Source organism: Musca vetustissima, unplaced genomic scaffold, assembly GCF_032173495.1.
Source record: "Musca vetustissima isolate MV318-11 ecotype Yass unplaced genomic scaffold, APGP_CSIRO_Mvet_v1 utg76473, whole genome shotgun sequence".
NCBI classification, from domain to species: Eukaryota; Metazoa; Arthropoda; class Insecta; order Diptera; family Muscidae; genus Musca; species Musca vetustissima.
The window spans coordinates 76266-89502 of record NW_026887727.1 but is presented as its reverse complement, the minus strand read 5'-3'; the positions used below and the strand labels follow the sequence as shown (position 1 = coordinate 89502).

General features: G+C 33.3%; 1 protein-coding gene across 1 annotated transcript; it reads right to left on the bottom strand.

Moving 5' to 3' along the window:
• Positions 1-1887: 1887 nt before the first annotated feature.
• LOC133335443 (uncharacterized) lies at positions 1888-9551 on the bottom strand (the record flags this gene model as incomplete). The annotated part of the gene is made up of 5 exons (XM_061543716.1): positions 9371-9551; positions 7394-8242; positions 7185-7333; positions 5873-5923; positions 1888-2170 (listed from the first exon to the last, which is right to left on the bottom strand). Coding segments are annotated over exons 1-5 (1513 nt in total), but the record flags the coding sequence as incomplete, so codon positions are not given.
• Between the last annotated feature and the right edge of the window lie 3686 nt (positions 9552-13237).

Here is a 13237-nt window from a genome sequence, read left to right as displayed (position 1 = left end):
ACACCAAAGTCGCTATATATCATTCGATTGGCACGAATTTTGGCATAGCGTACTGAATTAAGTCAAGAATGATTGTGCTAAGTTTCATGAAAATAGGTTCAGATTTAGATATAGCTCCCATATATATATTTGTGTCCGATTTAATGTAAATAGTCAGTATATATCTTTCGATTTGCACGAAATTTGGTATAGAATACTGAATTAGGTCAAGAATAATGTATACTATGTTTCGTGAAAATCGGTTCAGATTTAGATATAGCTCCCATATATAATTTTGCCCGATTTTAGGTAAATGGTGCACCAAAGCCCCTGAAAATCATTAGATTTGCACGAATTTTGGCAAAGCGGACTAAATTAAGTCTAGAATAATATGTGCAAAGTTTCGTGAAAATCGGTTCAGATTTAGATATAGCTCCCATATGTAAATGGTGCACTAAAGCCTCTATAATTGGCACACCAAAATCGCTATATATCATTCCATTTGCATGAATTTTGGCATAGCGTAGAATGATGTGTGCTAAGTTTCGTGAAAAACGATTCAGATTTAGATAGATTTTGGCATAGCGTACTGAATTAGAATGAATGCGCAAAGTTTCATAAAAATTGGTTCAGATTTAGATATAGCTCCCATACATATTTTTGTCCGATTTAATGTAAATGGTCTCTATATATCTTTCGATTTGCACGAAATTGGGTACATCCTACTAAATTAGGTCAAGAATGATGTATGTTCCGAATTTACTGCTTTCCTTACTGTCTTTTTCAGTTTGTGAAAACATATTTACTTTGGAAAAATGTTATTTGGCTTAAAAAACACCGAAGTGAATAGTGTGAATTTTAATTATAAATCGTTTGATCATCTAGAAGGCACGTTAAAAGTCGGAGACTGGGATATGATAAATTTAGATAAAGCTTTAATTTTTATTCGCTTCAATGGATACTTCTACTTTGATGGAAGATAACAAAAACATCCATCTAAGACCCTTTATGTACTGCGTTCTGTGCAATATTTTAATATAAATTTTTTCAAACCAAAAGCTTTGGGATTTTGTTCTAATAATCATAATCCCTCATCCTTCAATATATTCCTAGATCAGTGCAAAATTATTGTTGTACAGCAACTGTTTTAGCGGGGAAAGATTGCAACACTTTACGTAGAATTTTTACATCTAATTTATATTTAACGCGACGTGTAAAGTTAATACTGGCAAATGCTCTGTTAATGTCGCTGCAATTATATGGACTTGGAGTGTATTCGGGATCCATTGATTTGCATGTTAATAAGCTAAAGCGAATTATTAATACCATAACACGCTTTATTAAAAATCTACGTAGTGACAATCACGTGTCGGAATATGTTACTCGCTTTCTTGGATGTTCTTTTGAAAAATTTATTCAGTATATATATTACCGTGGACACTTAAGGATGTTATTTTCTTTCACACACTCCTCCAGAAAAATCAATATTTTGATACCTCGAATTTGGAATATTTGCGCGATGTTGGATTTTTCTCATAGCAATAATGCTATACGTTTAAAAATTCTAAGTCAGTTACACATTTCATAGTAAAAATTACCATATTATGGATTTAATTTTTTGGCCTTTGGAAGGGGCAGCGAAGTGCCACGGGTCCAGCTAGTTATCAATAAACAAAACAAATGAAAATTGTCCGTCACTTCCGTATACACATTGTTGTATTAGGTTGGTACACAAAAAGTCAATTACGAGATACACTCATTATAACAGGATTTAGGTCATTACTATTTTGGAATAAAATCTATACATTTTATATCAAAAATATTTTTTTGTAAGTTCTCTTGTTATTGATTATCGTTACACCCCATTATTTTTAGTTCGTTAATGAGATTTTAATTACAAGTTCTTACCCTTCAATTCCACTTCAGCCGTTAGTCGCAACATTAGAGTGGCATAATTTTCTCCAGCTCCCAAGGCAGGTATAGCCTTAAAATCTTTGACTTGTTTTAAATCTGGACAAACTTCGCGAAATACACTTTCAAATGCAGATGGTTCTATCCATGATGGTAGAGGTGGAGGTGTTGGTGCACCAGCTTGTACTGGAGACGGATCACTTTGATCTTGGTTACTCATTTGATGGAAATTAAGTGATGAACTACGCAGCAAACGAATTGTAGAAATGTTCAACGTAAACTAAAAATTGTTGCAACGATAAAAAAATCTTTTCCACACATTAGAGAGCTAGAGAGAGAGAGCTTTTACAAGTGGAATTTAAAGTTTTCTAATCGTAAAACTAAACTAAAGCAAAAACAAAACTTTTATAATAGATTATGGGAAAGTGTGTAAGTTGCACACCCACCCCAAATTGTGTAGATGCATTGCTCGGGAAAAATCCGAACTTCGTTAATAAGAAATTTGTTACTTTATGAACAGGTCACAATAATGAACTGATCAGGGAGGGTCGTTTTGGGGACGACTGATATATTATTTTTGAAGATTTCTCTCGCACTTCTTGATTTTCAATTAAAATACATTATTTTCCATTTATATGTCAATGTCATTATATTCCAATAGAATGTAGTCAAATCCTCGAGTCATTCCTGAGTCAAATGAGCTGTGTCAAATTTGGATCATAAATGCGATCTGTACTTTGTGTGCTATTTAGCTTGGAAATGCTTAAATTGACTCAGAAAGTGATTCTATGCATATTCTCAAAAGGGACCATGGGTCTATCTCGTTTCCTGTTTCCGCTTCCTGTCTGTTACAAACATATGCACAAAGACCTTACACCGTGTTGTTGTAACAGGTTGGCTATAGGTGAAATTTCTTTCCTGAAAAATGTTGATAGAAGAAATTGAAAATATAAAATACTAGCGGGACCCGTGGCGCTTCGCTGCCCCTGCTGAAGTTATCAGATTAAAATTTAAATAGAATCAATTAGCAAGCATATACAGCTGCAATATTTACTAAATTTAATTTTAAAATTAGGTAAACACTGGTATTTTTATATGATTGTATTAACACTACAAAAAAGTGGGAAATATCCATTTTGTAGTAGTTGTATAGTAGTTATTAAATAATTCGCAGTTTTCTGTACCTGTGGTAATTTTTGTTTTCTTGAAACTAAATTTTTTTGGCAAAGTAAGAAAAATTATAATGTCAATACTTTTTTTTATCAATTTTACACAATCGATCACCTCCATCTGTTACCTCCTCCACAAAATTGTATTTTTTAAACTAATTAGTGATGTATCTGAATTTATCCTATCCCCGTCTCTGACTTTTTCCAGATGATAAAACGATTTATAATTAAAATGCACACTACTTACTTCAATGGGATGGGATCCCTTTCTCACTCCGATTAATATCGCTTATATACCTGACGATCCTTGTTAAGTTTGAGTTGTGTATTTTTAATTGTTTCATTGCCAAGAAAAATTCACATTCATAATATTTTTACCAAACCTAGATATAGTATTGTTATTCTTAAGAAACCATGATCAAGTCCGAAGATAGGATTTGTGGCATTTGAGTTAGTCATTTCCTCTTTCCTCGAAATATATCAGCTATGATGCAAAATTTGATTTCATAACTTTTATTAAACAATCAGAATTTCTCTTTTGGAAAATATATTGAATTAATAGTCTTTTTCTTTAATGGTGGTTAACTTTTAAAATTAAAAATTCAAATTTTATTTTTTTCACAAATTGACAAAATGTAAAAAATTAGAATATCAAAAATTTTTCATTGTACACAAATTTTATTCCAATATGTAGATAATGAAGATGAAAAACAGTAGACGTTAGCGAAATTACTGAACTGGTGGTTTTTACCATTACTGATAATAACATAAAAGGACAAAAAATAATGAGTCGAACATTATCGATTTGGACCAATTTTGATAATTCCTGGTCACTTATGATTAGTATGCAATTATCTGCGTATCATACAAATTTGTATGAGCCGATTTATTTAAGATATTCAAATATATGTATAGAAAATGAATATTAGTTCAGAGGTATGATTACTGTTGATGCTAAAATTCCTCGTCATAGCGGAATTTTCGAAGTTTATCTTGCATCTTACATGAAATCGGTTGGCATGACTTACTGCGAAAATTTCAGTAAAATCTATTTAGCGGTTTTTGTTTCAACAACCAAAAGAATTTCCATATTCTACATTTAGATTAACTAAATGCAGTTAGGAGTATATTTTCCCCTATTGTATCACGCCAATTTTTATAGGGATTATGCGTATTTGCTACCAAGTTACTCAGACAAATTTTGGAATGGGAATCTGTAACCCTTCTTGAGATATACGGGTATGTTCTGGAACTCACGGTGTGTTCTTTTCATTTTACACATACACTTCACCTCAGAAGCTACCTCCTGTTCTGCTTCTCACGTGAATTGAAATTTTGAACTGCGACAAAAATAAACGTACATTTAATTTGCAGAAATTTGTTGCAACAATATAAACTGATATTTTTAACATTGTTTCTGTATTTTTTTAGTAATTTCGCACCAATTTTATTATGATTTTTTTTAATATTTTATTATTCGAAACTATATATGTATGAAAAACTCTGTAATATCATTAATTTGTTTATTGATTTAAGAAACATTTGGTAACATCACTTTAGGCTTAGTTCAAATCAGCTGTTTGTGTTAAGCCAAATTTCAGTTGAAGAAAATTCAAACATATATATCTATTTAAAATTTGTTTTTAATGGTGTTTCATGTTCATTTTGTGTTTTAAACAAATTATACGCAATAATAAAATATCACTATATATGTGCCTTTTTTATTTCAAAAAAGTTTTTCTTTTATATGGAAAAACCTGATTTTCACTATGGAAATGTAAGTGTAAAGAATACACCTCAAATGGGTGTAAAGTGTGTTACAGAACACCTCGGCGTGTGTTCGATACACTTCTGCCGTTGAAGTGAATGCCAGAACATGCCCGATAAGCTTAGAAAATGAATATTAGTTCAGATGTATAATTACTTTCGATGCGATAACTCCACATCCACGCGAAATTTTGGAAGTTTATATAGCCTATATTATTTCCATTGGATGGCATGATGTGCGGTAAAAATCTCAGTAAAATCTGTTCAACGGTTTTTGCGTCTAGAAACAAAACATTTTTTATTTCCTACATGTAGATTATTTAAGTGTAACGGAGAGTACATTTCCATCGATCTTATCTCGCTCATATTTTTATGAATAATGTGTATTCACACCTATGATATACAGATACATTTTGAAGGCGTTATCTGTAACCGTTCTTAAGATAAACGCATATTACATGTTCAGAAAATTTGAGGTATGTTTACTATTGATGCTATAACTCCGCATCCACGCGGAATTTTAAAAGTTTATATAGCCTATGTTACTTTCAGGGCCCGTCCCGACATACAGTGTAAATCTCATTAAGATCTGTTCAGCGGTTTTTGCGTCTATCGGTAACATACAAACAAACAAACAAACAAATTTTTTTCTATTTTATATATATAGATAATAATTATTGATTAGGAATTAGGATATGTAGGGGGTAACCGGAGAAATTGTGCCACCTCTATTGGCATTACCCATAAGTCTATGGGCAATAGACTTGTAGGCTCGGACGGACAATTGAATAGATGGTGTGTTTCGTGAGGGCTTTGTTGGCAGGAGAGACACATATTTAGAATTCCGGGGACAATGCGTTATCGATACGAGTTGAGAATCGAACCAGTTTGCCTAGGAAAAAGCCTCTCACTGTTCGAAACTGCCAGAAGATGTTGGCATCTGAGACCGTCTGTTGATGCACGGATTTGATTGCGTTTGCTATTGTCCGATGGAATGACGTTTTGCAAGACTACTACTTAGCTTAGTGGCTAATTTTTGAACTTACGTTGACAATGTTAACGCCGGACGATATAATCGTACAGTCATTGGCGTACGACTGTTGGAAAAATGGTGGTGGAAGAATGGGGAGTTTCGCAAGATACATATTGAAAAAATGGGAGACAGGACACCACCTTACGGCACACTCATTTTGATCTTGCGATATTTGAGTTCGCCACGGAACTCAACAAAGGCTTTCGGCCATTAAGGTAGTTGACAGGACAACGTTTGATATCACTCGGAAAGGTGGGATTTGTGATGTCGGATATCAGCTCGGAATGATCGATCGCCTTAGACAGATCTAAGGCTGCCACAATGGTCCGTTCAGGTGGTCGTCACAATCATTGGCAATTTTGGTTGTAATTTCTTGCAAAAACGATGTTGTGCTATATGTTTCCTTAAAACCATGGTGGTGGGTAACAAGAACAAAATGCTATTGCTGGGCAACTTTTCAAATATCAGGAATTACCTACTGCGACATCGATAATTTTTGTCAGAAGCCCAATCCTAGCTTCATTAACATATTAGACGGTACCTACTTTGGATGTATTGAAAGGGAATATACAAAAACTGGACCTATGGAAAACACTTTTCTAATCGGAATAGCATGAAATAGTTTTTATATATTACGGTCTTAAAACTATGTCATACCTTAACTAAATTTAAATTATATCAATTTTTTGAAAAACGGCCCCTACTTTGGATGTATTGAAAGGTTGGGATCATAATAAAGGGAATATACAAAAACTGGACCTATGTAAGAAACTTTTCTAATCGGAATATCATGAAATAGTTTTAAAACTATGCCTTAACTAAAACTATGCCTTAACTAAATTTAAATTATATAAATTTTTTTAAAAAATAGTTTAGCAAATTTGGTAAGACTATGTGATTTTTGGGAAAACATTTTTCGCGCTCCAAGAACTCGAAATACCAAATACCAGCCATTTTAGGTGTGGGGAAATGCGTCTAAAACCCATGGATCTCATTGATCATTTTCTATATGGATGGGGACTAATAAAACCATTAAAATATGGAAAATGGACCGATTATTTTATGTGGGGGCTATGTCAACACATGGACCTATATTTATTTATTTCTACATAGATGTATGTCAGCCTGTAATAATTCGGAATACCAAAATCAGCCACTTCTGGCCATCTTTACATTTAGCCATGATGGAGACGCTCCTAGTAGCTCCTACGAGATTATGAACAATTTCAGTTTTTTAGAAATATTTATTTTGAATAAAAAATCAATTTCTATTCTAATTGTTTACCTTAGAAAGATCCACGATTATACAACCATGGAAGAACCACTTCGATATGTTTTAGATATTTGGGATTTGTAAATAGTTTATTTTTGAAACGTTTTCCGCCATCGTCAGTTAAATTAAATTCGTCTACATTTGCTTCTTTGCAACTATCCTGTAGAACGGTGGCCATGGAACCAACAGCAGCCTTGTAACCTATTAAAAAGGATATTCATTTAAAATAAATCTCTTACAGAGATGATACCGAATACTTACCCCAAATACCATATTTACACAACATGATGTGTAAGTCTTTCAATGTCGGTGTCGCCTTTGGATAATTCAAAATTTTCAGATTTTCAACTAAACAATCATGATAGTATCTAATAAAATAATCAAATTTTTCCAATTTCAATTCATATTTTGCCGATGATAATATGAAAGTGTATAGATCTTGTGCAGGTGAACCATATCGTGGCCCTTGGAAATCTATTAAATAGGTTTCGTTAATATTACCCGTGGCATCATGTTGAAACATAATATTATTTGACCAACAATCGCCATGATTGAGAACACAAAAATCGTATTTTTCTTCTTCAACAGAGCGAAGTAATTCATCGTAATCATTCTGCTTCAAATCATGGTAATATGCCTTCACATCTTTATAAGATTTGGCACATTCCAGAAATTCCTTATGAAATGAGTCAGATAAATTTCTCATTATATCACGTAAAGATTCGGAGAGAAAACTTTCACATATGGCAGAGGGGTAAGGTCCTTTGGTGGCTACACGATGTGCTGAGGCAGCATGCCATTGAGCTAATTTTTTAAGTGCCGCTTTCATGTATTCCATATCTAGGCCTTCATGACGAGGCATATTTTTAAATCCTCTTACGCTTAAATCTTCTAATAAGAGATGAGGCTGTTCTACTTCTGAATTGTATAGTTTGGCTGTAAATTTTATTTCTAGTCCTGTATTTCTGTACATTTCTTCGAATTCAGTTACGATATCTTGATAAACAGCTGTTTCTACTTCGAAAACATTGTAAACTTTCATTACTTTGTGGAATATTTCATTTTCTGGAGGGACCTTCATGATAAAAGAAATCAGCTTTGTGGTGGCATCTGAAATGAAATTCGAAAAGAGGAATAATTTTTAGGTTTGTAGGTAACCTATTATCACATAACACAGAGTTAAAAAGTTCGGCTCGATTTACACAAGATTTGGACCAGTGTAATGAATTGGGTCCAAAATGATGTGTGTTAAGTTTTGTAAACAAATACAGGTCGAAAATCGGTTTGGCTAGATTTTGATATAAATTGCTCCCATATATATATATCTTCCTTTACACAAGATTTGGAACAGTGTAATGAATTGGGTCCAAAATGATGTGTGTTAAGTTTCCTGAAAATCGGTCTAGATTTTGATATAGCTCCCATATATATTTTCCTCCGACATAATGTAAATGGGGCACCAAAGTCCATCTTTCGTATAGTATAAACTATATAAATTTTGCACCAAACTCCCCAGGTAGGTCCGATTGGCACAAAATTGTGCACAACTTATGAATGTCATTATAAAAAAAACGTGTGGCAGGTTTTGTTTAAATCGGTTTAGATTTAGATATAGTCCCTATATATAGTTTCGTCCGATTTAAAGTAAAAGGTGCACCAAAACCCAAAGTTAGGCAGATTGACACACAATTTTGCACAAGGTACTAAAGTTTATATAACCTAGCATGTGGAAAGTTTTATTGAAATCGTTTCAAATTTGGATAGTGCTACCATATATATTTTCTCCGATTTTAAGTAAATGATGCACCAAGAACTCAAAATGTGGCCGATATGCTGTGACAGGTTTCGATGAAATCGGCTTAGATTTCAATATAGCTTTTATAAATATTTTTGTCCGATTTTAAGTAAATTGTGCACCAAACTCCGCATGTTTATCAGATATGTATTCAAATAACCAACGGTCGTCCGATTGATATTTGCTTTAAATTGATTTACATAATTTTGTCCCTCTGTATAAAGCAACTCTATATCACACCAAATGAAAAATTTTGTATAGGTTGCAAAAAGACATGTTTGTAGGTCCATTCATTTTACTGGTCCTTCAAAATTGCGTCTGTTAGGATTCATCTGTTGAATATACCCAAAGTGGTGAAGGGTATCATATAATAGGCCCCGTCCGACTTTACTACTTTCCTTACTGATTTTTATATATTATTTTTTAAGATATTTATGACTTACTCTCTAATTCCACTTCTACCGTTATTCGCAGAATCACCGTAGAATAGTTTTCACCAGGATCTATTGCTGGTTTCACACTAAAATTAACGATTTCTTTAAAATTAGTAAATATTTCTCGAAGCAATGGATGAAATTTCGGGGTTTCTATCCATGGAGGATATGGTAATTTTTCCACTTCCATGTTGTCTGTGCACAACTCTAATAAAAAATGTTGATATTTTTACTAAATTTTGAATCCGAACTTTGTGATGATATACTCATTATTTTCTCTATATATAAATGATTCGTGAGAAAAAAGCTTTTGTGTAAATTTAAAAGTTCTGATTTGTTGATTACATATTTTCCAAAGGAGAGTTTTGTAATTTTGTGAAATTTATAGCAATAATTGTGTAAGTGAAGAGAGAAATGCCATTGTAAAAAAATATAAACAAGGTTTGCAATGATAATTATCTATAAATTTTTTGTAAGTTTGCTAACCATCTAACAGTGTTTTAAAGCATCAAATTTTATAAAAAAAATTGAATGTTGTAGGCGCAAATATAAAAGATATACCAAGTCACGTACTGACATAACCATCTAAATATGTTAAGCGTTCGATTCGAACGTTGTTAGTGCATTAAAATTCACAATTGCCAACATGTTGTACAAAAGTAATTTGCCAGCAATTATATTCATACTCGTATATGTATGTAGATTTTAATATTCATGTGGTTTATCGATAATATTTTCAAATCGCGCACTAAAACTAAAATATTCGACACCAGACACACTTGTTTGTTTTGTTAATTAATAGTTGCCCATGTGAATACGATAAGTGCATAAATATATGTACATCATATAAATGCATATACATATATCTAAATAATTAATAAAGAGACACACTCCCGGAAAAATTTAATTTTGTTTGTTAATAAATAATACAAATGAAATATAGTAATCAATAACAATAATTTTTTTTTTTGTGACTTCTGCAGTTGACTTGTTGCATCTAAATTTCCAAGGCGCCATGGCTATTTTGATTAAGACTCTGTTGGCGAAAATGTAAACAGACGAGAACAAAATGTTGTGGCAATCGGCATAACTAACCAAAGATCCCATTTGGTGCACCATTAGCTAAAAATCGGCCGAATATATATATATATATATATATATATATATATTAAATCACATTGACATATGGTTTAAAAGTCGCGAAAAACAAATAGAAGTATGAAGATATCTGAAAATAAAATATATTAATTTTATAAATAAAAAAGTTTTTATACCCTTCACCACACTGTGGTACAGGGTATTATGTCTTTGAGCATATGTTTGTAACAAGCAATAGGAATCAAGATTCACCCATTGTTCCTTATGAGAATATGCATAGAATCACTTTCTGAGTCGATTTACGCATGTATTTTTGTGAACAGTGTACAGGTCGCATTTATGATCCGATTTGGAGAATGTCGCACAGTTCACTTGTTTGGCCCAAGGACGAACCCTATTGGAGAAAATCGGTTGAGATTTGCATATAGCTCCCATATATAGTTTCGTCCGATTTTATGTGACTCCCAATATTTGTTCGATTGGGACAAAATTTTGTACAGAGTACTGAATTAGGTCCAGACTGATGTCCATACTTATGCATGCGAAGTTTTGTTGAAATCGGTTCAGCTTTAGATATAGTTCCCATATATAGATTTGTACGATTTTTTGTGAATGATACTCCAAACTCCCAATATTTGTCCCAATATTTGTTCCATCCGATTTAAGGTAATTGGTGCGCCAATGTCCCTATATATCTTTCGATTTACACAAAATTTGGTATAGCCTACTGAATTAAGTCTAGAATAACGTGTGCTAAGTTTCGTGAAGATCGGTTCAGATTTATATATATATATATATATATATATCTCCCATATATAGTTTCGCCCGATTTTAGTTAAATGGTGCACCAAACCAGTGAGCGGAGCAGTATAGTCGGACGGGGCCGACCATACGATACCCTACACAACTTCCACGGAACTCTAACTATCTGCGGATGTTTATTCTGATCCTGGGCAATATTTGTGATAAGGTTTGTTTAGAGGTCTACAGTACCTTTTATGACATATGTTTCGATATTTAATATTCAGTACAGCCTTTCTAATTACTTGTCCAGATTCCCTTCACCGTGGGTTGTGTTGTGATGTTCGGCTTATAATTGTGGCATATATATATATATATATGTTCGGTCCACTACATGCCAAAATGATTATCTGATCATCGCCGAAAATAATAGGCGTTGTCCTTGACCAAAATTGGAAAATTTCAGAGCGACCAGCGACATATTTCCGCCCTCTAGTGTGGTAATGGGTTACAAAATAATATCTCTGTACGTAAGCACCTGTAAATATTTAAGTGTAACTCCCACATCTGAGTACGTACGACCATATAATTGGTAAGGTCAACCACTTCTCTTGAACATACTATCAACTTCTCGGGTCTATGTCCTTCAGGGGCAAATATATAGGCAATAGAATACAAAATTTGTAATTTTTCACACAAAAGTCAGGGTCCTTATCAAAACAGGCATGCTTATTCTTTGGCCCGATCCCCTTCTCCATGTAAAATTTCGCGATGTTCGCACCATAATTGCGGCCTCTGGAGCGATCAGAAAAACCGACAAAAATTTAGTATTTGGTCCATTTCATCCCCTAAATATTAACTGATCTTTACCAAAAACAATAGGGGTCTTCATTGGCCAGAACCCATCCTACATGCAAAATTTCATAAAGATTGGTCCATAACTGTGGCCTGTATCGTGTTTACAAATTCTAATGGACAGACGGACGGACGGACACACATGTCTAGATCAACTCAGCTAGTCGAGATATGACGATCGGTATACATAAAGGTGGGTCTAGGACCAATATTTCGCGGCGTTACAAACTTTTGGGGATGCACAAAGCTATAATACCCTGACAACATAGTTGTGTAGGGTATAAATACCTGAAAATCATTCGATTTGCATAGCGTACTGAATTATGTCTAGAATGATGTGTGCTTAGTTTCGTGAAAATCAGTTCAGATTTAGATATAGCTCCCATATATATTTTCGTCCGATTTTATGTAAATGGTGCACTAAAGTCGATTTGCACGAATTTTGGTATAGCGTACTGAATTAAGTCTAGAATGATGTGTGCTAAGTTTCGTGAAAATCGGTTCAGATTTACATACACCTCCTATATATATATATATATATATTCGTCCGATTTCAAGTAAACGGTGTACTAAAGATCCATAGCTAGGCCGATTGACACAACATACTGATGTTAATATAAATTAATCTTTGGCAAGTTTCCTTGAAAACGGTTCAGATATAGATATAACATGGCTTCTATATACAATTTCGAACTATCACATATTTATGTTCGTTCAATTTTGTGTAGAATATACCCAAAGTGGTGAAGGGTATCATATAGTAGGCCCAGTCCGACTTTACTACTTTCCTTACTGGTTTCAATTGGTTCAAATATCTATCTACTAGCATATACCCGCTACTTCGTTAGCGAATGTGGGATGTATTTAAAACCACCCTATATCGACCATTATTAAAATTTTAGAACCATTTAGTACCATAGTATGTTCTCAAATATACCTCTGTATCACACCCATTCCGACCGCAACAGAAATCTGCCTCTATACTACATTTGTATTTTTTTACCATTTGTACTCTTGTTATACTTATTTTGAAAAAAAAAAATCACCCAAATCCAAATTGAGTATCAGTTAGTGCACATTAATATAAATTTCCATAACTACCTACTTTAGCAATCATATGTACGAATTTCGAACACTTCCCACATACCCCAATCTTAATTCCAAATTTCAGGATTCTATCGG